This window comes from Aotus nancymaae, unplaced genomic scaffold, assembly GCF_030222135.1.
Source record: "Aotus nancymaae isolate 86718 unplaced genomic scaffold, 86718_ANA_hifiasm-v0.15.2.pri h1tg000020l, whole genome shotgun sequence".
Classification (NCBI taxonomy): domain Eukaryota; kingdom Metazoa; phylum Chordata; class Mammalia; order Primates; family Aotidae; genus Aotus; species Aotus nancymaae.
The window spans coordinates 69,868,891-69,894,198 of NW_026988432.1; the positions used below are offsets into that span (position 1 = coordinate 69,868,891).

The following is a 25,308-nucleotide window of genomic DNA, read 5'->3' on the forward strand; positions in this document are numbered from 1 at the left end:
GCCGTTTCTACACAGCTGCCTGTCCTCTGTCCACAACCTGGTTGTTAACAGGTGGGAAAGCCACAGCTCTGCAGCTTTTCAGGACTTCATCTGGTCAGTGCGTGACTCCCACATCTGCACATCCCTTGTATCTGGGATTAACAACTTTGCAGAAAGACAAAATCAAGTTTATTTACTTTTTGCAAAATGATGTGCTAAAATTTTAGGAGAGTTTACTCGACAGAGACTTTGAGCTGAGGCATGGTCAGGAACACTCCAAAGAGACGTTGCTGGGACCAGAGCAGTCAATTTGGCATGCAGCAACTGTTTCTCATGTGCCACACACCCTTTCAGCTAATGGTAGAACAGGTTCCTCACCGATCGCTTTTTCTGTAGCCCCATGTGTTTAGCAGGGGAAGACAATCTTGCCCTGTCATTTTTTTGACATTTGTACTGAAATAGCTTTTCAATCTGGTGATTTTTTAAAATCACAAATCTAATCCCATTGTCTACTTTTAAACTCTTCTCTAGCACCCCCTGGCTCTTGAAGAGAATATTGAGGCCAGAAAATATTAGCAGCCGGGTCATAAAAAAAGGTGTATTTTTCTTCATTTCTTCTCCATCTCCCTCACCCTTTTTTCTAGTTTTCTCTGCAGCTCCTGCATTCTCTCCGTGCTGCACCTGCATTCTTCTTTATTATCACATGGCTCAGAGCTTTTGTAGTCTTGGTCTTTTGCTCTAAAAATTTTTACCATGAGTTGCTTTTAACATGGTATTCCTAAGGCATGGTTTGTTTTCACATGAGTTTTGCCCTTGAGTCATGAGTTTGTGCTGGTGAGTTTCTTGTTAGCCATTGAGTCGGATAGAGGTGGGATAAGCGTGTGGGAGCCACGTGGGAAACGCTTGGGAGTGACCTCTGTTCTTTGCTCTTCCTGAGCAGTGAGGAAATGGTCATCGGCTGACAGACCAGTATTTATAACTTGTGTGATTACTACTGTTAAAATGTAGGCTATTTTTAATTTTCTTATTAAATTTTTTTAAAGGAGTAAACTACAAATTCTTGTGAGTCCTAATTCCTCCTTATCCACAAAACAGTCAATGTTCCCGTGGAGTGGTTTGATCTATATACACTGTGACGATGGACAGAAGGTACTTTTAAAAGTGGTTTGGGTTTGTTTTTTTTTTTTTTGGAGTGACATTTCTGTTACTTTGTAGCTTCAGTTTCATAATCCTTATTAGTGCTTACATTTCAAAAATCAAATGAAGGTATACTTGGCCCTTCATATCTGTGGGTTCCACATCCAAGGATTCAACCAACCACGATTGAAAATATTTGGGGAAAAAATAATACAGATAAATACAGTATAACAACTATTTGCATAGCATTTACACTGTATTAGGTATTAGAAGTACTCTAGAGATGATCTAAAGTGTACAGGACAATGTATGTATGTTATGTGCAAATACTGCGCCACTTTATATACAGAACTTGAGCATCAAGGATTTTAGCATCCTCAGGGGGTCCTGGAACTAATCCGCCATGGATACTGAGGCATGATTATTTGTATTCTGAGCCCAACTAGGTTTATTTAATTAGAGCATTGGTGTAGAGTTTTTTCCATAATGATCAGAACAGTTCTCTTGGGAAGTGGGTGTGGAGAGTGGGGCCTAGAAGTAATTACTAATTTTCTAAATTTGCTTTAAAAAAAAAAAAAAGGTAGTGGGAGAAAGGAGAGTCACAGATTTACCTTGAGATCTAAATAAACTTTAATTCCTAGATTTATTGACGTCTCATTTGTTTGGCATTTCTTTTCTCTACTATGATTTAAAAATGGAATTGTTTCTTTTAAAATGATAGCTACGTTTGTATCTTATCTCTTTATTTGGCTCATTTCAGAAAATTGTAAAAGTTCAAATTCGAGAAGATTTAACTCAAGTGGAACTTTTAACTCGTTTGGCCTCCAAACCATTTGGAATTCTTTCCCCAGTATCTGAGCCTTCAGTTAGTCATTTGGTCAAACCAATGACAAAACCACCTTCCACAAAAGTTGAAATAAGAAACAAGAATATTACTTTTCCTACAACAGAACCTGGTAAAACTTCAGGTATTGTGCCACAAAATTATGTAATTCCAATGTCTGCAGATATATTGATTCTGATGCTTTATTCTCCGCTGTAAGTTGGTGATAAATACAGATTTCCTCCTACTTGAGGAGAAAATCAAGTGGCTATTAGCAGTCATTTCAGTGATGGGCTGGATTTGGGATCTGAACAGTCTTAAAATGTGAAACCTTGGCATTTACTAAGTTTGCGTATTCCAGGAATCCTAGATTTTATTTGATGGTCAGAACCAGATCCTTGACCAGAATTGTTAATAAGTTAGCAGATGAAGAAGACGGGACAGTGAGTGGAGCCTGGCTTCATCACTTACTCACATGACATTGAGGCTCCAGACAGGTTCAGTAGACTTGCTTGGTTTCCCCATTTGTAAGATAGGCTTTGGAATTAACTTCTTCCACAGAGGACTTCAAGGATAAATTTAGTAATTCCTGTTTGGGCAGACCATGACTTATGGTGGCTTGATTTACCATTTTTTTGAGCTGGTGATGGTGTGAAAGCCATATAGATTCAGTGAAAATTGTACTTTGATTTTTGACCTTGTCCTGGGTAGCAAAACACGGTGCTGCACCCTCTTGTGATTCTGGGTGGCAGCAGCCCCGAGCCACAGCTTCTAGTCATCCCTGTGATCACAAGGGTGAACAGCTGATACTGTGTTCTGCAGTGCACTCAGTAGGTGACATGAGACTGCGGTCCTCAGCAAATGACATGAGATATTCAACCCCTTATTATAAAATGAGCTTTGTGTTAGAGGATTTGCTCAACTATAGCCTAAGGTAAGTGTTCTCAGCAGGTTTAAGGCAGGCTCAGCTAAGCTATGATGCTGGGTAGGTTACGTGGATTATATGCATTTTCCACTTAGGATAATTTCAGTTTAGGATGGGTTTATTGGGACATGATGAGCATTCATGTTCAGAAATAGTGATATATGTACAGCAGTTAGGATGGTGTTTGTTGTCTGTTAGGCACTCTGTATTGCTAATATTCCTCAAGAGTCCTGAGATTATTTATTTTTCTCCCTGTCTGTCTCTCTCACTGCTGGCTCAGGCTAAATGAGCAGTGTTGTCGGTGGGACCTGTTAGAAAGGATGTGGGTACATCTCTCGCCTGGCCCTCTAACTCCTTGCCTCTCCAGTGATTTTTTCTACCCCCAGCCTTGCCCTCCTGATACCTTCCCCTCCTGGAACTTGTGATTCAACCCTGAAGTTCTCTGATCTGAGCCTGGCAATTGCTGACTGTCGCCTGTCTCTTCAGCTCCCTCACCCAGGGCTCACAGCGGTTCTTTGGCCTCCCTGAGACCCCCAGCCCGGTGGCCCTCTCTGTTTTGTGCTCTCTCCCAGCCTGCCATGCCTCTTTCCTCTTGTCACTCACTGGACCCTGAGTCTGTCCTTACAGTTGCTGCTTCAAAGGCTTCCGTGACTGCCATGTGCTCCTCTCTCTCTCTGTTCCTTCCTGGCAAGATCCCAATCCTGGCTTGCCTCGGGGGTGTAGCTCCTCCTGCCTCCACCCCAGCAGCGAAGCCACGCTGGGGTGAACCACTCTGCCCTGCTGGGGGTTCCAGGTGCCCCTCCACACAAGGCTTTGCTGCCTCTCGTGCTCCTTGTGTGTCCTGCAGCACCCCCTGCTCCTGCTGTCACTCTTCTTAACCATTGACTTTGCCTCACACGTGAAAAATAGGCCCCGAGACCCAGTGAAAGGCTCTGTTTCCATCGCAGGCAAACCCTTTGCCTGGAACTCGGTTTGTCCATTTTCACCTCTCAGGGGCTTCCTGTGTTCCCCTCTCTCTCCAGGGCCATCAGCTTCTCCCTCCTTGTTGATAACGTCTCCACTGGCATCCAGTACGCTCCACCATCAATGGGTTAAGAAGCATCTTTCTCGGCTCCTATACCCTTTCCTTGCAGCTGCCCCCTCTTAGCAGTCCCCTGCCCGCACTTCTTCAGGCCTTGGCTGCAGTTACCTCATGCCTGTCCTGTGGAGGTCACTGAAGAGCTCCATGTGCCAAATCCAGGGTCGATTTTGTGTCTCGGTTGACTTGAACTCCCAGCACTGTTGACCACTCCTCCACTTCGGAGCACGCCTCTGTGCAACTGCCATGCCCCAGTGCTCGAATTTTCCTGCTTTACCTACTCCTGCTCGGATCCCTTGCTGATTCTTCTCCCCTACTTCTGAAGACTGGCAGGGTCCCGGCCTGGCCTGCTTGTACCTTTCCTTCTCTGTGTTCTCCTGCTCAATGATGGCCTGTGCCTGTGACTCTCATGACTTCCCATGTGCTCGGGCCCAGGCATCATACCCTGGTGCCTGCTTGGCTCACATGTGGGCATCTCACAGGCACAACAGGTGTGATAAGCCCAAGAGAGACCTTACACCTCCTCCAGGTTCACCCATGTCAGTAAGTGGCACCACTATCTGTCTATTGGTTGTTATTTCTGATTTCTGATTTCTTCCTCCCTCCTCCCACTCAGTCCATCAGCAAGTCCTTTGAAGCCTGTCTTCAAAGTGGAGGCCACACATGTCCATGTCTTTTTTTCCCCTTTGCCATTGTCTACGCTGGAGGCAGTCACCATGTGCATCATCTCAGAGCCAAACTGCTACAGCTATAACTTACCTGGGTTTCCTTGTCCACTTCAGTGCCTTGCAATATCTTTTCTACAGAGCAGTCTGTAACACTTTAAAACTGTCAGTCATCTTATTGCTCTCCAGCATAAGCCCTTCAGTATCTTTGCATTGTACTTGTAATAAAACCTAAAACAATATCTGACATACCTGATTTTTTAAAGAAAATACTGTGGTTCCTGTTGAACTCCTTTAGGAATCTAATGATTGGGTTTTTCTAACCCCAGTTTGAGGTAGTAAGGCCTGTCACAGTCATCTGCTTATTCTCCAGTCTGTCTGAGTTTGAGTTATGATACATGTGTTCCTTTTAGAGAGCTGTCTGGAACTCCAGAATCATGGCACCATAGATGTGAAATGGCATCTCTCATCTTTAGCTCCGCCTTATGTGAAGGTCAGTCACGACTGCCTCAGATATAATCATTTTAATCTTTAAACTTTATTCAGGATGTTTTTAAAACTGACTACAAGCATTCGTTGATATTGCTGGTTATTTGCTTGTTCATTTTCTGAGACAAAAGTCTTGCTCTGTCACCTAGGCTGGAGTGCAGTGGTGTGAACACTGCTCACTGCACCCTCAACCTCCCAGGCTCAAGTGATCCTCTTGCTTCAGCCTCTCATGTAGCTGGGACCACAGGTATGCACCACCACAACCAGATAACTTTTTGGTTTTTGTAGAGATGGAGCCTCACTTCATTGCTCAGACTGGTCTTGAACTCCTGACCTCAAGTGATCCTCCTGCCTCAGCCTCCCAAAGTGCTGGGATTACAGTGTGAGCTGCTGCACCTGAACTTGCTGGTTATTTGTTCCACCAATTCATTTAGTTGGTTTTCTCTTTTGATGAGGATGATATATGCCCAGTCTTTTTCACAAAGTGGTTTTGAAAGTCATATTAGAGAAATATGTGGAAATACATGTTTGCTTAATTTAATGCTGTCTCCTAGCCCTGATTTTATCTGAAATAACTTTATTTTGAGAAATATGTAAAAATTGTATTTCTGAGCATTGTATGTGCTCATGCATGGCTTTCCCCTCGTGTTCTGAGTGCTATTGTATGTTCCCAACCAGCAGTGCAGGAAAAGGAACTGAGCACTCTTTGCCAGTGAGTGGCAGCCTACTGTCTGTGGCGCTACTCCCAGGGCACCACCTGCTGTCTATGGTGCTAGTCTTCCAGGGCACCACCTGAAGTCAGTGGGTTTGACATTGGTGGTGCTTAGAACACTGTGGTCTCTCTGCCATGTATTTTGTGTGATGGCAATGGTTTTGAGTCATAATACTAATAAAATGTGTATAAAAAAACAGTTTCTGAACCTACAGTGAAAAAATTAAAAACTACTTGGGAGGCTGAGGTGGGAGGATCACTTGAGCCCAGGAGGTCAAGGCTGCAGTGAGCCATGATTGTACCACTGCACTTAGCCTAGGCAACAGAGCCAGACCCTGTCTTAAAAAAATAAAAGTAAAAATAAAAAACTGGCATTGCATAATTATTAAAATGCACATTCAACAGTCTTCAGAGTCTTTGAGGAAAAGATAGTTGTTTGACATTATGAGCTTCACCATAAAGATCACTATAACTAGGGAAGTGATAAAAGTCATCTCGTGTGACTTCACCTTTGGTGACATAAGTCAGTGTGATGGCCTTGTGCAGAACTCAGTGAGGTAGCACTCCCGTTTTGGGAATACCTTGCACTCTCCTTGTTCACTGCTAAGTGTGTTGGTGTGTTCTTAACAGCTATAGAGGTAATAGTGTCTCTGTGGGATTGATCCATTGGCTTCATGGTTTTTAATTTGTTTAAATGATTGCTTTGCAGGGAGTTGATGAAAGTGAAGATGTTTTTAGAGCCACCTATGCAGCATTCAGATGTTCCCCTATTTCTGGTCTACTGGAAAGCCATGGGATACAAAAAGTAGGTTTTGATATTTTTTTCCATAGGCAGTTAGTAAGAGCATCATGTAAATTGTCCAGAAGTGCCTTATTTGATTCCACCCATTTTAGCTTGTTTCACCTAGAGCAGTGCTACTCACAGAGCCAGTGTGCACATGAGAGAACAGCCTGCCTCACTTGCAATGTGCTGCAGCAGATAGTCTTAGTATGAAAAAATGGTCAGCTAAATAAACTGCACCCTTAACAGTAAAGATCACAGACTGCCAGTGCTTACAGTCGTACTTCACTGATGGAGACAAGAGTTTTGTCTATCAGCTGTAGCCAGAAAAACCTGCCATTACTCAAAAATAGCTTGGTATTCATGGCATAGTCAACAGTATATCTTCATGGGTGACAGATCCCTCCAGCTACTATGACCCTCTTAAATGTTAATTCATTTCTAGACTTGACATGTTCCCTTCAAATGTCTCTTAATAACACTAGTCACCCACTTGGCCTCAGCAATATATTTTTTAATTCTAGTTACTGAAATTTACTGGCTCATTTATTCAGACATTCAGACTTACAGTTAGTTATAGAATGTAGCTGTGAACTCAGAACTGATTGTAAAAGAATCTTGAAGCAGCTGTAGCAGTTGTTGCAAACTGTACTTTACTGAGTCTGTATAACAGGCTTTCAGATGGTTTCTCACTTTTTTTGGAAAGGCATACAGTTCTACAAGTGTAGTTTAGTTAATTTCCCAAACGACAACAGAAGCAAAGCAGAAGAACAGGGGATAGACACATTGCTCAAATAAAGTTCAACATATGAGAAAGGATTGTAAAAAGAAAGACATCCTGTATCAATGGATCAGAAGACTTAACCTTTTTAAGACAGCAGTACTCCCTAAATTGATCTATATATTCAGCACAGTCCCAATCAAAATCCCCACTGGGCCCAAAGCAGTCTATAGTCAACGCTGTTCCTATCAAACTACCAGTGTCATTTTTCAGAAAACTGGAAATAACTATGCTAAAATTCATATGAAGCCAAAAAACAGCCTGAATAGTGAAGCAATCCTAAGCAAAAAGAACAAATCTGGAGGTATTGTGCTACCTGACTTAAAACTATACTGTAAGGCTATAGTAACCAAAACAGCATGGTAGCAAAACAAGAACAGACATATAAACCAATTGAACAGAATAGGGAACCCAGAAATAAAGCCACACACCTACAGCCATCTGCTCTTCAACAAAGTCTACAAAAATAAGCAATGGGGAGAGGACTCCCTGTTCAATAAATAGTGCTGGAATAGCTGGCTAACCATATGCAGAGGAATGAAACTGGACCCCTGCCTTTCACCGTATACAAAAATTAACTCAAGATGGTTTAAATATTTGAATGTAAGACTTCAAACTATAAGAATCCTAGAAGAAAACTTAGGAAACACCATTCTGGACATTGGTCTTGAGAAATAATTTATGACTAAGTTCTCAAAAGCATTTGTAACAAAAACAAAAATTGACATATGAGACCTAATTAAACTAAAGAGCTTCTGCACAGCAAAAGAAACTATCAACAGAGTAAACAGACAACCTACAGAAGAGGAGAAAACATTCACAAACTATACATCTGACAAAAGTCAAATATCGAGGATCTATAAGGAACTTAAACAATGGAACAAGCCAAAAACAAATCAGCCTATTAAAAAATGAGCAAAATACAGGAACAGACACTTCTCAGAAGAGGACATGCAGCCAACAAACATGAAAAAATGTTCCACATCACTAATCATCAAGAAATGCAAATCAAAACTGCAATGAGTACCATCTCACAGCAGTCAGAATGGCTGTTATTAAAAGTCAGCAGCTGGGGCTGGGCGCGGTGGCTCATGCCTGTAATCTCAGCACTTTGAGAGGCCGAGGCGGATCACGAGGTCAAGAGATCGAAACCATCCTGGTCAACATGGCGAAACCCCGTCTCTACTAAATATACAAAAAATTAGCTGGACATGGTGGCGCATGCCTGTAATCCCAGCTACTCGGGAGGCTGAGGCAGGAGAATTGCCTGAACCCAGGAGGCGGAGGTTGCGGTGAGCGGAGATTGCGCCATTGCACTCCAGCCTGGGTAACAAGAGCGAAACTCCATCTCAAAAAAAAAAAAAAAAAAAGTCAGCAGCCTGGGCAACATGTCAAAACTCTATAAAAAATACAGAAATTAACTGGGCATAGTGGCATGTACCTGTAGTCCTAGCTACTTGAGAGGCTGAAGTGGGAGGATGGCTTGAACCCAGGAGGCAGAGGTTGTGGTGACCCAAGATTGTACCACTGCACTCCAGCCTGGATGACAGGGTAGTATTTTTTTGTCTCCAAAAAAATAAGTAAAATAAAAAGTCAAAAAACAATAGATGCTAGCAAGGCTGCAGAGGAAAGGGAATGCTTATACACTTAGTATGAATGTAAATTAGTTCAGCCACTGTGGAGAACAGTTTGGAGATTTCTCAAAGAACTTAGAACTACCATTCAACCCAGCAATCCCACTACTGGATATATACCAAAAAGAAAGCTAATTGTTCTACTAAAAAGATACTTGCACATTCATTGAAGCACTTTTCACAATATCAGATACCTGGATCAATCCACCATTGATCACCATGCTCATCAATGGTGGATTGGATAAAGAAATGGTAGAATGGTAAATATATATTGTGAAATACTGTGCAACCATAAAATCAAATATCTTTGTAGCAATGTGGATACAGTTGAAGGTGATTATCCTAAGCTAATTAACACAAGAATAGAAAACCAAATACCATATTTTTTCACTTATAAGTTAGAGCCAAGTATTGGGTACTCGTAGACGTAAAAATGGCAGCAATGGAAACTGGAGACTACTAGAAGGGGGAAAAAGGACTGAAAAATTAATTATTGGGTACCATGCTCAGTACCTGAGTGATAGGATCATTCATACCTCAAACCTCAGCATTGTGCAATATACCTAGGTAACAAACATGCACGTGTACCCCTGAATCTAAAATAAAAGTTGAAAAAGAAAAAAAACAGGAACAACAATAGGCTCATAGTGGTAAAGATACAGGTGTCATGCATCTATTTTAAAAAGAAAAAAAGACTGAAATTAATGAGCTGAGCAGTCATTGAAGTGTGGTGAAAAAAACACAATAAATCCAAAGAAAGAAGAAAAAAAAAAAGTTCCAAAGCAAAATACAATAAAAACAAAGAAACGAGAAGATTAACATATCCCAAGCTGCTTTTTGGGAAAAAATAATAATACAGACAAACCTTTGGCAAAATTGACCAAGGCAGGAAAAAGGCAATTTTACACAAAAAGCATTTGTGAAATGAGAATCTGGCAGAATGAGATTAATCAAAAATTCAAAACATTTTTAAAAGAATTAAAGATAAGGCTGGGCGCGGTGGCTCACACCTGTAATCCCAGCACTTCGGGAGTCCGAGGAGGGTGGATCACAAGGTCAAGAGATGAAGACCAGCCTGTCCAAGATGGTGAAATTCCATCTCTACTAAAAATATAAAAATTAGCTGGCCGTGGTGGCACGTGCCTATAGTCCTAGCTACTTGGGAAGCTGAGGCAGGAGAATCGCCTGAACCCAGGAGGCAGAGGTTACAGTCAGCCAAGATCGCACCACTACACTCCAGCCTGGTGACAAAGTGAGACTCCATGTCAAAAAATAAATAAATAAATAAAAATAAAGATAAATGTGTTAAAAAAAGAGTGACTCAAATATCAAAGACTTAAAATCCTTCTTTCATGAATCCCTCAAATATGTTTTCCTAAATGGTCTTTATGGGTAGTCCTGAGAATTTATGCACCTTATACCATTGTATAACTTTGTCCCCTGCCCCGCAAAAAAATTACACCAAAATCTAAGCACACTTTATTCTTTGTTCAAAGATTTCGTGCACAGTTGTAATTAGAATCTAAATTTAGTTAAACATAGAAAAACTATTAAAAATAAATCCAGCTGGGTTTTGTTTTAAAATTGAAAGGCTGATTCTGAAATTTATGTAGATATACAAGGACCTAGAATAATCAAACAATCTTGAAATAGAACAAAGTTGGAGGATTTACACTTTCTGTTTTCAAAGCCTTCTACAAAGCCACACTACACAAAACAGTGTGGTATTGACAATTCTATAGAACTGTGGAATAGGATTGAGAATCCCAAAATAAAGCCTAATATTTATAGTTAATTGATTTTTTTTTTTTTTTAAATAAGGGCACCAAGGCACTTCAATGGGGAAAGAATATTTTTCAACAAATAGTGCCTGGGAGAACTGAATAGCCACATGCAAAAGAACTAGGGTGGACCCTTGCTGTATTAGGTTTCTCCAGAGGAACAGAACTAATGGGATATACGTATATATGAAAGGGAGGTTATTAGGGAGAATTGACTCACACAATCACAAGGCGAAGTCCCATGATAGGCCATCTGCAAGATGGGGAAGAATGAAGCCAGTAGCAGCTCAGTCTAAGTCTAAAAGCCTCAAAAGAGGGAAGCTATTAGTGCAGCCTTCAGTCTGTGACCAAAGGCCCAAGAGCCCCTGGCCAAACACTTGTGTAAATCCCAGAGTCCAAAGGCTGAAGAACCTGGAGTCTGATTTCCAAGGACAGGAGGAACAGAAGGAAGAATCCAGCACGAGATAAAAATGAAAGCCAAGAGACTCAGCAAGCAAGATTATCTCACCTTCTTCCACCTGCCTCCTCCTAGCCCACTGGCAGCTGATTGGATGGTGCTCACCCACATTAGGGTGGACCTTCCTTCTCCTACTTCGCAGACTCAAATGTCAGTCTCCTCTGGCAACACCCTCACAGACACCCAGAAACAATACTTTAGCAACCATCTAGGCCTCCTTCAATCCAATTGAGTTGACACCTAATATTAACCATCACTCTTACCTAGTACCATATACAGAGATTTCACTGAAAATCAACCATCGACCATAGACCATAAACATTAGACCTAAAGCTATAAAACCTCTAAAAGACAACATAGGAATAAATCTTCATAATCTTAGGTTAAGCATTGGTTTCTTAGGTGTGACGCCAGGAAAGCACAAGCCACAAAAGAGAAAATAGGTGAATTCTGAAAATCAAAACATTGTACATCAAACAACACAGAATAGGGACAAAAATTTGCAAATGATATGTTTGACAAAGGACCTGTATCCAGAATTTGTAAAGAACTCTTACAACCTAGTAAAAAGACAGATGATGCAATCTTTTTTTAAATGAACAGAGGATTTGAACAGACATTTTTCCAAAGAAAACATACAAGTGATTACAATAAACATATGAGAAAATGCTTAGAATTCCTAGTCATTAGCAAAATGCAGTCAAATCGAGAAATGAAGTATCACTTAACACCCACTAAGATGGCTGTGAGTTAAAAAAAAAATAAACAAATAAATAACAAGTATTGGTGAGGATGTGGGGAAATTGGAACCCTCATGCATTACTGGTAGGAATGTGAAATGGTACAGCTGCTGTGGAAAACAATTTGACAGTTTCTCAATAAGCCAAACAGAATTACCATATGACCCAGCAATTCCATCTCTGCATGTACACTAGGAAAGTTGAAGCAGGTTTTCAAACAAAAACTTGTGCACAGGTGTTCACAGCAGTGTTACAGAAGACAAAAAAGTGGGAATCACCCAAATTGATGGATCGATAAACAAAATCTGGTATATCCATAAAATGAAATATTATTTGGCAGTAAAAGGGAATGGAGTTACTGGTACATGCTATATCCAGTTGGATAAAACATTATGCTAAGTGAAAGAAGGCAGTCACAGAAGCTCATGGGTGTGTGGTTTTATTTATGTGAAATGTCTAGGATAGGCAAATCTATAGACAGAAAATAGAGCATGCTTGCCAGGGGATTAGCTGAGATACTGAATGTTAAAGTTCCCTGTATGTGCCTAGGGTGTAACATGCAGTAATAATAGTTTTCTCCTCCTCTGTTCTGTTGTGATTTTGGTATTTGAAGGGGTGTAGTTAGGATTTCATAGTTCTGTAGTCCCCAATGGTGGTTTTTACTCTTTCTGGTGGTTTTTACCCCTTCCATTGGTTTTTACCCTTTCCTTCCTTCATCTTCTCAGAGTCCAAGTCCATAGTGGTGTAATTCTCTAGTTAGATGCTCTACTATCCCTCACCAGTCCTGCCTTTGTCCTTAGGCTTCCAGAAGCCATGAGCTCAGGCTTGCTGGGTTATTATATTTAAGGTTCTGTTTGGGCAGAAATTAGGCCACTTAGGTGTTTTAATGTTTGAGTCGACTCGGAAGTCCTGATTCATTGTTAACCTAATTAGTGATCAGTATTATCAACACTAAATTTTTTAATAGAGCTAAGGCTCTTAATATTGGTAAATGTTATACTGTTTTTAAACATTACAGTTTTCTCATAATTGAGGTTTTTATAGGTTATGCATATGCAGGGTGTGTTTATCACTGAGCCGTGTGGCCAGGGTCACTGGCTGTGACTGACATGTGGAATCTAATCATAATGCGAGCTGCCACTGTGGAGCGTCTGACGCTTGTCTTGTTCTGCCCCCTGTAGCTGCCATCCTCCCACTGTTGTCAGTCTTCTGCAGCTCCCGGCCGCTGTGAGGCCTTTGTCCTCGTACTGCTTGGCCGGCAGAGGGTTCCATAAGCACTCAAGGGAAGATGATTGCGGGTCTGTGGTTGGACCTTTCTCGTGTAGGTCCTGTGCTTGACAGCTTTAGTGCTTTCTGTTAACATTTCCCCCCCACAGTAGAGCATTTATTGTACATTTTAAGGAATATGTCATATAAAGCCTTAAGCAAAAATGTGTTTTAGATCTGGTATCAACAAACCCACTAGAAATGAAATTTGTCCAAATTCTTTAAATTAGTGAGAAAACTAGCCAATGCAAAAGCATTTGTTCTTTAACTTTGTTCATACCAAATCTTTGAACTGGTAATCTGGCTACCACTGCATTTAATGATCAGTTGTCTAAATTCTCTCTGTATGTCTTTTGTAGGTCTCCATCACATTTTTGCCCAGAGGTAGAGGGGATTATGCCCAGTTTTGGGACGTTGAATGCCACCCTCTTAAGGAGCCTCACATGAAACACACGTTGAGATTCCAGCTCTCTGGACAAGTGAGTAGTACACTGAATTTAAGTAAATTATTGTGTGTATTTTAAAAACAGAAAGGGAAATTGACAAGAAAAACTGGTCTGAAAATGCAGAATACAGCCCCACGACCTTAATTTTCTTGTTTGTCTTTGTTAATTGGCATGTTTGAGGTCTGGGTTTGGCTGTATTGTTCATACAGCCCATGAAGCCCATGTTTGACTTAATTACGTAAGAAACTCTGTGTGTGTGTGTGCGCGCGTCAAGGGTGCACATGGGCACTTAAGAGAGAGGAACCAGCCAGGCACGATGGCTCACGCCTATAATCCCAGCACTTTGGGAGGCCAAGGTGGGCGGATCACAAGGTCAAGAGATTGAGACCATCCTGGCCAACATGGTGAAACCCCGTCTGTACTAAATATACAAAAATTAGCTGGGCATGGTTTCGTGTGCCTGCAGTCCCATCTACTCAGGAGGCTGAGGCAAGAGAATTACTTGAACCCAGGAGGCAGAGGTTGCAGTGAGCCAAGATCATACCACTGCACTCCAGCCTGGGCAACAGAGCGAGTCTCCTTCTCAAAAAAAAAAAGAGAAAGGAACCAGGTAGTACAGAGTAGAGAGCTTGCAATTTAGGGGATTTAAAAATCTTAAATCTCCTTTTAAAAATTTTTAAAGGAAATGGTAAAATTCAAGTAAGTAAATGTCCATATATTTTCTTAGAGTTTTTATTTATTCTCCCTTACCCTGTGTTTTTTCTGTACAGAGCATCGAAGCAGAAAATGAGCCTGAAAACGCATGCCTTTCCTCAAATTCACTCGTTAAATTAGATCATTTAGTTAAGCCCCAAAGACAAGCTGTGTCAGAGGCTTCTCGAATACCTGAGTATGTTGCTTTTGTCATTCCTAACGAATTTTTTCCCAACTTTATTGAGGAATAGAGTCGATAAAATGCTCAATGACTTTACCTGAGTTGACATGTGTTACCAGCACTCTAATCAAGATATAGAATATTCTTCTCACCCAGAAAGTTCTTACTGGTTCCTTTGCAGTCAAGATTGGTCCTGTTCTGATTTCTGTCATCATAGATTCATTTTGCTTGAACTTCATATATACATGTATGTATGTATATACTCTTTGTGTCTGGCTTCTTTTTCTCAACATGATATTTTTAAAAATTCATTCATGTTATTGAATGTACCTATAGTTCATTCCTTTTTATTGTTTAATATTCCATTAAATGAACATATGGTAATTTATTTATTTTCCTGTTGACTTTTGGATGTCTTATAATTTGGGACTATTATGAATTAAAGTACTATGAACATTACTGTATGTGCATTTCTGAAGATGACATACATTTTCATTTCTTTTGAGTAAAAATACCTAATTTTATAAAAAATTTCTGGGTCACATGATAACCATGTGTTGAACTTTAAAATAAACTGCCAAATAGTTTTCCCTAAATAGTTGTACCATTTTATGTTCCCTTAGGCAGTATATGAAAGTAGATTCTTAAAAAGCTTTAAAATGTAAAAATTATACCAGCAGCATATACAGCTTTAATGAGAATATTATTTAGTATTCTACCTAATGAAAATATTTCTTACAATCCTTAATTAACTAGTAATTAGATCTAATTAAGTTCTTGAGGAAGATGCCTGAAAAGATAATATATGTTAAATATCTGCTGAATTTAATATAAATGTAGTCATTAATTTTTTAATGAGAGCCAGTAATGCATTTGGAAGAAATTAGAACACTTTTAAAGAATACATGTTCTTGGCACACTCCCTCCAGGACGGCCCTTGCTCCTCTCTCGCTTTCTCCACGTCTCCCTTCTGGAGATGCAGACACGCCAACCCAGAGCCCACATGGGTTGGGGGGAAACAAATGGGAAACGGGGAGAAGTGACAGAGGCAGCTTGGTCTGTGAAGCCTGGGAAGGAGTTCCCTGAAAGGGGACTTGTAAGTTGAGGAGGATGAGTGGAAATGGCCTAGGCAAGGAGGGTGAGAGAAGTTCCCCAGAGAAGTTCAGTGTGAGAGGGAAGTGACAAGGGGTGAGGCCAGAGTGGGGACTAGGAGGTGGGTGCTCTTTGGGAGAGCTGGGAAGCCAGGGAGTGATGCAATCAGGTTTGTGTGTATACGACAATCCCCTGGCTGTGGTATGACTGATAAGAAGTAGGTGAGGAGGGGCTATTTTAAAGGAGTCCAGGAGTAAAATAGTGTCAAGGAATAGGAAGAGAATGGGCAGACTAGATAGAGGAGAGCCTCTGCGATGGACTGGATAAAGGGGGATGCCTGCGAGAGGGTCAGCTCCCAGATAATGTTCAGGAAACATAAGTGGAGGATCAGGTTTGAAGACAAAGATCACAAGTTCATTTCTGTATTTGTGGAAACTGAAGGTGTCTGAGCTGTCCTGAGGTACCATTGTGTAGTGACCAAATAGATAGGGCTGCTGGGGGATGCCAAGTTAGGTGTGAGCGGGAGGTCAGGTGCCCAGAGAGTTGGGGGTGGAGGGGAACCTGCAGAGACCCTGGGGGATGGCCAGAGAAAGGGGAGGCAGCTGTATGGGGTCCGGGAAGCCCAGGCAAGAGCCAGTGCCCTCGCCAGCAAACATTGCTTGGAGGCACACCTACATCAGGTGCTTGGAGCAGCCTGTGTCCCTGTGATAGTGAAGGGCAGTCGGGACTGCAGCATGAAGAAACCAGGTGAAATGAACTAAGGTAAAGGGCTACCTTCATACAAACTGGGCTTCTGGCAGGTAGAGATCCAGGCTGTGAGAAGAACGAGGCCTATCCAGCATCCTCTATAAAAGGATTCCTGCTGTCATCCTCTTCACATAAATTAGATAAGTTTCCATTACAAAACTTATTTTTGAAAATAAATTGCCAGGAAAAACACAAATTAATGCAACACTACATAATTTTAATATATAAAAATAGTTTAAGTTAATGTGGATTTCAAATTCTTAATTTTTACACCTATTCCCCAAGCAGGCAGCTTGATGTGACTGCTCGTGGAGTTTATGCCCCAGAGGATGTGTACAGGTTCCTGCCAACTAGTGTGGGAGAATCACGGACACTCAAAGTCAATCTGCGAAATAATTCTTTTATTACACACTCAGTAAGTTGGAAATATTATGGGTTTTAGAAAAATAAATGCATTCAACTCTGATAACAGACATTTTCCTGATGATTAGAAACTTGTTCTATAGACTATATTTAAGTTGTAATAATTAGCTAATTTTTAAAAATGCAATATAAAGCTAGGTGTGGTGACTCACACCTGTAATTCAGGACTTTGGGCGGCCAAGGCAGGAGGATTGCTTGATCCCAGGAGTTTGAGACCAACCTGGGCAATACAGTGAGACTCCCATCTCTACCAAAAAGAAAAAAAAAAAAACTAGCTGGGCATGGTGGCACGTGCCTGTAGTCTCAGCTACTTTGAGGTGCTGAGATGAGAAGAGGATGTCTTTAGCCTGAGAGGTTGAGACTGCAGTGAGCCATGATTGTGCCAGTGCACTTCAGCCAGGGTGAAAGAGCAAGACCCTGGCCCCATCCCCCACAAAATGCCTTAATTTTGTATTTGAAAATAAACACACTGGAAGTTCAAAAATTTGTTTTTATATTTTAATTTTTAACTTTTTATCTTTTTCTTCTATACTATTATACACACATATTTTTGGAAAACCTTTACTTAAAACTAGAGTAAATTCATGTTAAAATTGTCTTAAATTTGTTTTCATTACATTAGCATTTGTTGTCCTACCTAATTTTGTGGCAATACCTAAATTTACAAAATGTATCTGTTATATATAAATGCATGCTATGCTTATATATGCTAAAATATCGAATTTTCATAACTTTATAAAGGGGTTTTTTTTTTATTCCAGCTGAAGTTTTTGAGTCCCAGAGAGCCATTCTATGTCAAACATTCCAAGTACTCTTTGAGGTAAGTTTATTTAGATCACAGTGTTCTCATCAGCGATGCCAGACTTTGTCTCTTGGGAGTTGGGGCTTGTGAGGTCTCCTCTGCTGCAGCCCCTCCATATTCCTCACCAGCACCAAACAGTTTAAGCACATGTGTCTTTGCAAGTCGAAGCAGAGAAAAGGAACCTGCAAGGGGGCAGCTCCTGACTGTCCGTGGTGCACTCAGCCTTGCTGCAGTGCACAGCGTTTGTGCTGGTGTGACTCCTCCCACCTAGGATTTGTAGCCACATAAATCTTAGAGCTGTAATCATCTTAAGATTGACTTTTAGAGTAATTACTGTTTCAAATGTTATTTTCACTGGTATGCTGAGAGTCAAGGACTTAGATTTTCATTAATTGGGATGAAAACCTTTTTAGATTAATTGGGAAAACTTTTATTGTGGCGTTTTTCAGTTGTCATCCTTCAGACACCCCATACTGTTCTTAATCAGGGCCTGATTTTCTTGTCATCCTTGCTGATTTTCTTTCCTATATGATGCACATTTAGGTTGAAATCTCAAACTGGGTTGTCATTGTTATTTAGAACTTAACAGTAGGGTTCTGTTGGGCTTAATGCTGAAGAATAATTTTAATTTCATCTTTGAATCTTTAAGTCATTTAATTATTGTAATGTCTCTCATTTTAGCATTAGGAGACTATACCAGAAACATGTTATATTCTGTGAAAATTTGGACCACTCTGCAAACATTATGGGCCTGTCATTTAATCAGTTACTAAGACCAGCAGTCCTGTACAATTGAAGCTCACTTACAGCTCTGGATACTGGAAAGATGGCTTGATTGAGGACTGTTCCTTCTACCTTACTCTTTCATTTTATTCTTTTCTCTCTCTTACCACCTCTTCCTTCTCCTATGGACTATAGAATATTTTAATATGCTTGAGGGCTAAACCCATCCTTTCCCTCCCAGGAGACTGACCTAAAGGCACAAACTGTAGATTTTAGTTCTGCAAATTCAACAATGAATACATCTAAAAATTATCATAAACTTGATAAACTCTTTGGCCTCAGTTTCCTTATTTGTAAAATGGAGATGCCAGTGCTACTGACAGCATAGAATTGTGAGGATTATTTAAGAGACATGGTAATAATGCCCAGACATAGCAAGCATCAGCAGGTGTTAATGTCTTCCTCATGATCATCATTAAATCTCCCCTGTAGGTGACCTTGGCTGGCAGGATGCATCAACACTCACTCCACAATTTTGATAGAACTTCTCTTTCTTATCTTAGTGTCTTCATTTAATCCCTATGACAACTACATAGAAGAGAAAGGCCCAAGTTTAAAAATCAGCCAAATCCAAGTTTTCCAACTTCTGTGATCTGAGCTCTCCTCTCACAGTAGTCTGTGGATCTTTCCAGTTATTCTAGGCTGCCTCAATTGATTTGAGACTAGTGATGCCATAGCGTGCGTAATAATAGGTTGGAACTACTAAAGTACATGGTAGCACAACTGCAGAGGCAATTAGTTTATTCAGAAAAAGATCATTTAAATTTCTAATTATTATAACTATTTTTAGTAACTTAGTACCAAATAGATACTGAATAAATTATCCTGAACACTATTATTATCTAAACTCAAATTTTATCATAACTGCATTATTCATTCTGCTTCCTCAGATTGATTCACATCCCACATCTTCACCAGCTTTTTGCAGGGTATATTTTTAAACGTGCTGTGAGTGGATCAATTGTATAAACTGGCATACATCTGTCACAAATTGGAAGGACTTTAGATTTTTATTTCAAGGAGCTCTTCTTACCTTAAAAAATATTTTTTTAGGCCAGGCATGGTGGCTCACACCTGTAATTCAAGCACTTTGGGAGGCCAAGGTGGGCGAATCACATCAGGTCAGGAGTTTGGACCAACCTGGCCAACATAATGAAACCCCATCTCTACTAAAACTACAAAAATTATCCAGGCATGGGGTGCCTGTAATCCCAGCTACTTGGGAGGCTGAGGCAAGCCAAGATCACGCCATTGCACTCCAGCCTGGGCAACAAGAGTGAAACTCTGTCTCAAAAATAAATAAAATATTTTTAAAAGCTTCTAAACAAAATTTCATTTTAAAAAATTACCTTTTCCCCTGAGTGTTGAAAATAAAAAAAAATTACCTTGAAGAGTCTAGTACCAACGTTAAAAAAACAATATTTACATATACCTCATACTCATCTGTAGTTTTGGTAAAGAATCATTATTTAAAATAACTTGTTAAATTGCAGCTTTATTTCGCTGTTCTCCATTTTATGGCTAGGTATGAGGCAGTCAAAACTTTCTTGCAGTTAAACATTCATTTTCCAACTTCCATTATTGAATACGTTGTCATTTCAAATTCTTTTTTGATGTTATATTCTTTGCTTAATTTGCCTTCACAGATTTTTTTAATGAATTGCATTTCTGCCAAAATTTGTGGGCCAATTCAGATTTGACTCTTTCCAGAGAAAGAACCTAAACCTATTTCATCACAATAGTGCTACAGATGGCATAGTCTATTTCTGATATGGAGTGTAGGGACAAGACCAACCGAGTGGAAATCAGATAAGGGGATTTTTGAAAGATGCCTAAAACATTTTTAATGAGAAACTCAAATTTTATAAATGAGATGACATTTTGCTTAGCTTCAGCTTGTTTTCTGTAAACCATTTTTGAGATATGAAATGTGTTCCTTGCTGGTCATTTAAAAGAAGACATTTTGATGGACATGAACTTGTTGATTTGCCGTTCTAGTGCTTGAAATTAGAATCATAAATTAGAGAACTGCATTCCTGTGCAGTCTGGGTCATGTTAATGGCATCTGAAAGAATCTAGAAACATGAGAAAATATTTTTAAATTAAGCAAAATTTGGGCAGTTTAATTAAGTTAGCATTTAAAATAGTATCTCAAGGTGCATAGTTTGTACTCTGAACATATTTCAATCTTTTAAAATGAAGATAAATTTGAATAAAATAATTTTATACTTTATTAGTGGCAGACACTTAAGTTATTCTGATTATAATGAATTTCCAGAAAGTCTTTATCAATTATTTTGTAAATACATAATAGTACCGATTTCAGCAGTAGCTTTAATAGCAGCAACTCATTGTAAATTTGGTAAAGTATGAGTAAGAAAATCATGTGTAAAGCACTAATTCTGTGATCTGTTTAACCAAATGAACTAATCTCTGGGTTATAGGAAACTTTGTAAGTAAATTTTACACAAAGAAAGGTGGAAACACTGGCTCCTTTGTAACAGAGAATGACCTGTGTTGACCTTGGAGAAGTAGCAGGACAGTAGAGGCAGATGCTATAGGAACTCCAATGACAGTTCTTACCACAGAACTAAAGTCATAGGCACTCATGACATTGTGTGCTGTTGTATTTGTCCTAAACATGAGACACTGTGACTTTAGACAAAGGCTCACAAAACATAATTGCCAGATGAGAACAACAGTTAGCTTGCCTTGGCAGTGGAACAAAATCTGTGCTTTTAAAGCCCTGAGAAGCAATTCCCAGCCTTTAGTTAATCACATTTTTCATTTGTTAGATCACTGTCTGCTTTATGACATCATTAACTAAACATTTCCAAAGTAGTAATAGGATTGTAGTCATCTGTAGGGTACATGAGATAATTACTTATAAATACGCACTTTTTCCAAGGCCACCAGGAGACGTGGTGGGGCTGCTCTCCGTAAGCTCTGGCACTAGCACAGGAAAGTGGCCGTGCCCTATAGGCTGTAAACTGATTGCAGCTTAAGGAGGCAGAAGAGTTCCCCCAAGAAGGTACAGGGGTTTTGCCCAGTGCAGAGGTGGGTGAACACAAATGTATGATAGATTGTAAGTAACGTAATAGGGAAAAGGAAACATTGCTAACAGGTTTTTTTTGTAAAGGTTCTTTTTTGAGGGTTCTGAGTGATCATCTCTTTCTTACATTTTTTTAAAAATAATTTGTTTATGTTTCTACTTAGTCCCAAAAAGCATCTTTCTCTTAACCTATCGTTTATGCACATCTAATCCCAGCTGAGGTGTTGTAGCTAATAGGTTTCATCTCAACTGTGCCCTCATGTCCTCACACAGTGCAAGCTGCACAATCCTGGCAGACCCTGTATGCAATTTGGGAGAGAAGGACAGTTCTTAGAAAAGTGACAAGCCAAGGAACAGAATTATCATTGAGCTGTAGTGACTTTTCATCCATGTGTGGGAACCAAATTTTATTACCTTTTCGAGTTTCTTTGATAATGGTGGTACCTTGTATGTGCTAGTGTACTGGCTTTTTTTCTGTAGAAAGTATTCCTTTAAAAAAAATGTTTTGGGCCGGGCATGGTGGCTCACGCCCGTAATCCCAACACTTGGGAGGTCAAGGCGGGTGGATCACCTGAGGTCAGGAGTTCAACAGCCTAGCCAACATGGTGAAACCCTGCCTCTACTAAAAATACAAAATATAGGGTGGGCACAGTGGCTTACGCCTGTAATCCCAGGACTTTGGGAGGCCAAGGCAGGCGGATCACAAGGTCAGGAGATTGAGACCATCCTGGCCAACATGGTGAAACCCTGTCTCTACTAAAAATACAAAAATTAGCTGGGCGTGGTGGCGCATGCCTGTAGTCCCAGCTACTCAGGAGGCTGAGACAGGAGAATCGCTTGAACCTGGTAGGTGGAGGTTGCAGTGAGCCAAGATCGTGCCACTGCACTCCACCTGGGTGACAGAGCGAGAATCCGTTTTTTTTGTTTTTTTTTTTTTAAAAAGGAGTGTTTTGAAAGAGGAAGTGTGGTTGATAGAATTTGTAGGTTCCACTAAGCCCTTTCCGTGTAGATGGGGCCTGTGGGGAGTTGGGAGCTAAGCGTGCATAACCCAATGGCCTCTCTGCTCCCTGGATGCATTTCTGTTCTGCGTGCCTTTGCAGTCAAATCCATCATTAGCTAGAGAGAGGATCTGAACTAGACCTCCTCACTGGGCTCAGAGGACTTACCACAATACACTTTTACATTTTTAGCTAAATATAGAACAGTTCTATATTCTGTGATGAAATTTGTTAATAATGAGTTCTTCCAGAGATTTGTTTTGGGATATTTTATTATTTTTAGTAATTCATAAGTTATAAAGCCTCTTAAATAGGCAGATTGTACCATATTTATCCAAGTATTGACCTGCCAACGTGAAAGAGAAAATTGTAGCTAGTGCAATGGGCCAGATTTGATTTTTTTTTTAAAGTATATTATCTTTGACAAGGTAAAACAAGTGTAATGGCGTTTGGGGAAAATAACCCAGACTTTAAATACGAATATATAGAGATACACATAAACACCTTTGGTCTATGTAGATATATTTAAGAACATGTTATTTGTGTTATCAGTTATATACAGGAAAAGGACTTTGAAATACTGTAGCTGTTTTCTAAACCTCGTGCCTGGTGTACTCTTGTGCACCCAAGAGCCTACGCTGCTGGGTTTTTCGGGACAGATGCTGGAAACTGAAACGTACATCACTCTGGTTGCCAGGCTTTAAAACACACAACTCTGAGACGAGACTAAGGGATAAAATACCTTCCCTGTGAGCTCAAAACTTTAACTTAAAAATGACTATGCGTAGCCGGGTGCGGTGGCTCACGCCTGTAATCCCAGCACTTTGGGAGGCCGAGGCGGGTGGATCACGAGGTCAAGAGATCGAGACCATCCTGGTCAACATGGTGAAACCCCATCTCTACTAAAAATGCAAAAAATTAGCTGGTCATGGTGGCACATGCCTGTAATCCCAGCTACTCAGGAGGCTGAGGCAGGAGAATTGCCTGAACCCAGGAGGCGGAGGTTGTGGTGAGCCGAGATCGCACCATTGCACTCCAGCCTGGGTAACAAGAGCGAAACTCTGTCTCAAAAAAAAAAAAAAAAGCTAAGCATAGAGGTTGATGACATCACATGTGCTGTATGTAATGTGTATGTAGCCTTATTCACCACTGTACTACAGGCATATTTTGAAGCTCTTAGGACATAGTTTTAGGGAGAAAACAAACCCCCCCAGAATACTATTTTTAACCATAGGGCACTCATTACCTGCCTCTCTATACTGTAATTTGAATGTAAAGTTTCTAGAGGATTTTTGATGAGAGTTTTGGGCCAGGTGTGGTGGTTCACGCCTTTAATCCCAGTACTTTGGGAGGCCAAGGGGGCGCAGATTACTTTAGGCCAGGAGTTTGAGACTAGCCTGGCCGACATGGTGAAACCCCGTCTCTACTAAAAATATATAAATTAGCTGGGTGCAGTGGCGGGCACCTGTAATCCCACTACTCGGGAGCCTTAGGCAGGAAAATCGCTTGAACCCGGGAGGCAGAGGGTGCAGTGAGCCAAGATCATGCCATTGCACTCCAGCCTGAGTGACAAGAGTGAAACTCCATCTCAAAAAACAAAAAAAGTTTCATATGAATTTTATAGCAAAATCTGCACAGCCCGTTAATTAGGATTGGGACAAGTTGTTTTAATCTTTCTAGTAGAGTATGCTGTGTACTGAGTAAAACAAGGGCATTTCCCCTTTCTTAGGTAGATAGCTTTTGCAAGCAGAATACAAAGCTGTATGTATGATAGTTTAGACCTCTTATTTCCTTTTTACATATTAATAGTTACTGGATAGCCAGGAATGTATATGTATACAATACTGTTTTAATCCAGTTTTTTTATTTTTCTCTCCTTTGTATCATTTTCTCATTAAATAATAGCATCAAAGAAAGTATAAATACATTTAAGCTGCATGTGACTTGACCAAACTCTTTTTAAGCCAGGCCCTGTGCTACGTGGGACGGGGTTGCTGGTGCTGCCACGACATGCCCCTGTCATGTGCTTCTCTCTTTCCAGAGCCCAGCATTACATCAACATGCCTGTGCAGTTCAAACCGAAGTCCACGGGCAGATTCGAAGCTTTGCTTGTCATTCAAACAGATGAAGGCAAGAGTATTGCTATTCGACTAATTGGTGAAGCTCTTGGAAAAAATTAACTGGAATACATTTTTGTGTAAAGTAAATTACATAAGTTGTATTTTGGTAACTTTATCTTTCTACACTACAATTATGCTTTTGTATATATATTTTGTATGATAAATTGGATGTCTATAATTGTAAATTTTTTTGTTTTTACAAGCTAATACTGAAGACTTGACTGAAATATGTATTAGCCTACAGTATTGTACTTAACTTTTACAGGTGAGAAGAGAGTTCTGTGTTTGTATTGATTATGATATTCTCAATAAATATGGCATATATTTTAATGTGGTTTATTCAGAAATTTTTCAGTGAGCATGTCTTTTTCTATGCTGTCATAAAGAAATTAGAATATCACTTTATTCTGTTAATTATTTTCAAGCTTCTCGGTCTGTTCTGTGATTTTTTTATCCTCCATCACACAGTTTCCTCTCACTAAGAAATTCTTTCTCTGTTTCTTCTTTTAGCTAGTTTCCCAGAGTAGAAAGGACAACTTACTTTTCAAGCAGCTGGTTATTGTTTTACCGAGAAGGGAAGTCTTCATAGTCTGTGCAAACACAGCAGAGAGATTCCCACTTTGATATCTTTAGTCTTTACCTCTCCTTTGAGCTCATGTGCTGTAGGTAAAGCTAGACAGGACAGCTGCTGCAGAAGCTGGTGCAGATGAGGCAGACTCCAGT

The 25,308-nt window shown here is 40.2% G+C and overlaps 1 protein-coding gene across 2 annotated transcripts in view; it reads left to right on the plus strand.

Moving 5' to 3' along the window:
* CEP192 (centrosomal protein 192) overlaps positions 1 to 24,915 on the plus strand; it is a 135,941-nt gene extending 111,026 nt beyond the window's left edge. For both annotated transcript variants that reach the window (XM_012472511.3, XM_064379456.1), the window contains 9 exons: positions 1,023 to 1,128; positions 1,877 to 2,084; positions 5,021 to 5,100; positions 6,518 to 6,613; positions 13,608 to 13,727; positions 14,465 to 14,583; positions 16,696 to 16,822; positions 17,592 to 17,650; positions 24,507 to 24,915. In XM_012472511.3, coding sequence (XP_012327934.2) covers positions 1,023 to 1,128; positions 1,877 to 2,084; positions 5,021 to 5,100; positions 6,518 to 6,613; positions 13,608 to 13,727; positions 14,465 to 14,583; positions 16,696 to 16,822; positions 17,592 to 17,650; positions 24,507 to 24,645 — 1,054 coding nt within the window. In that variant the 3' untranslated portion in view covers positions 24,646 to 24,915. The remainder of the gene's footprint in view (positions 1 to 1,022; positions 1,129 to 1,876; positions 2,085 to 5,020; positions 5,101 to 6,517; positions 6,614 to 13,607; positions 13,728 to 14,464; positions 14,584 to 16,695; positions 16,823 to 17,591; positions 17,651 to 24,506) is intronic.
* Positions 24,916 to 25,308: the final 393 nt, after the last annotated feature.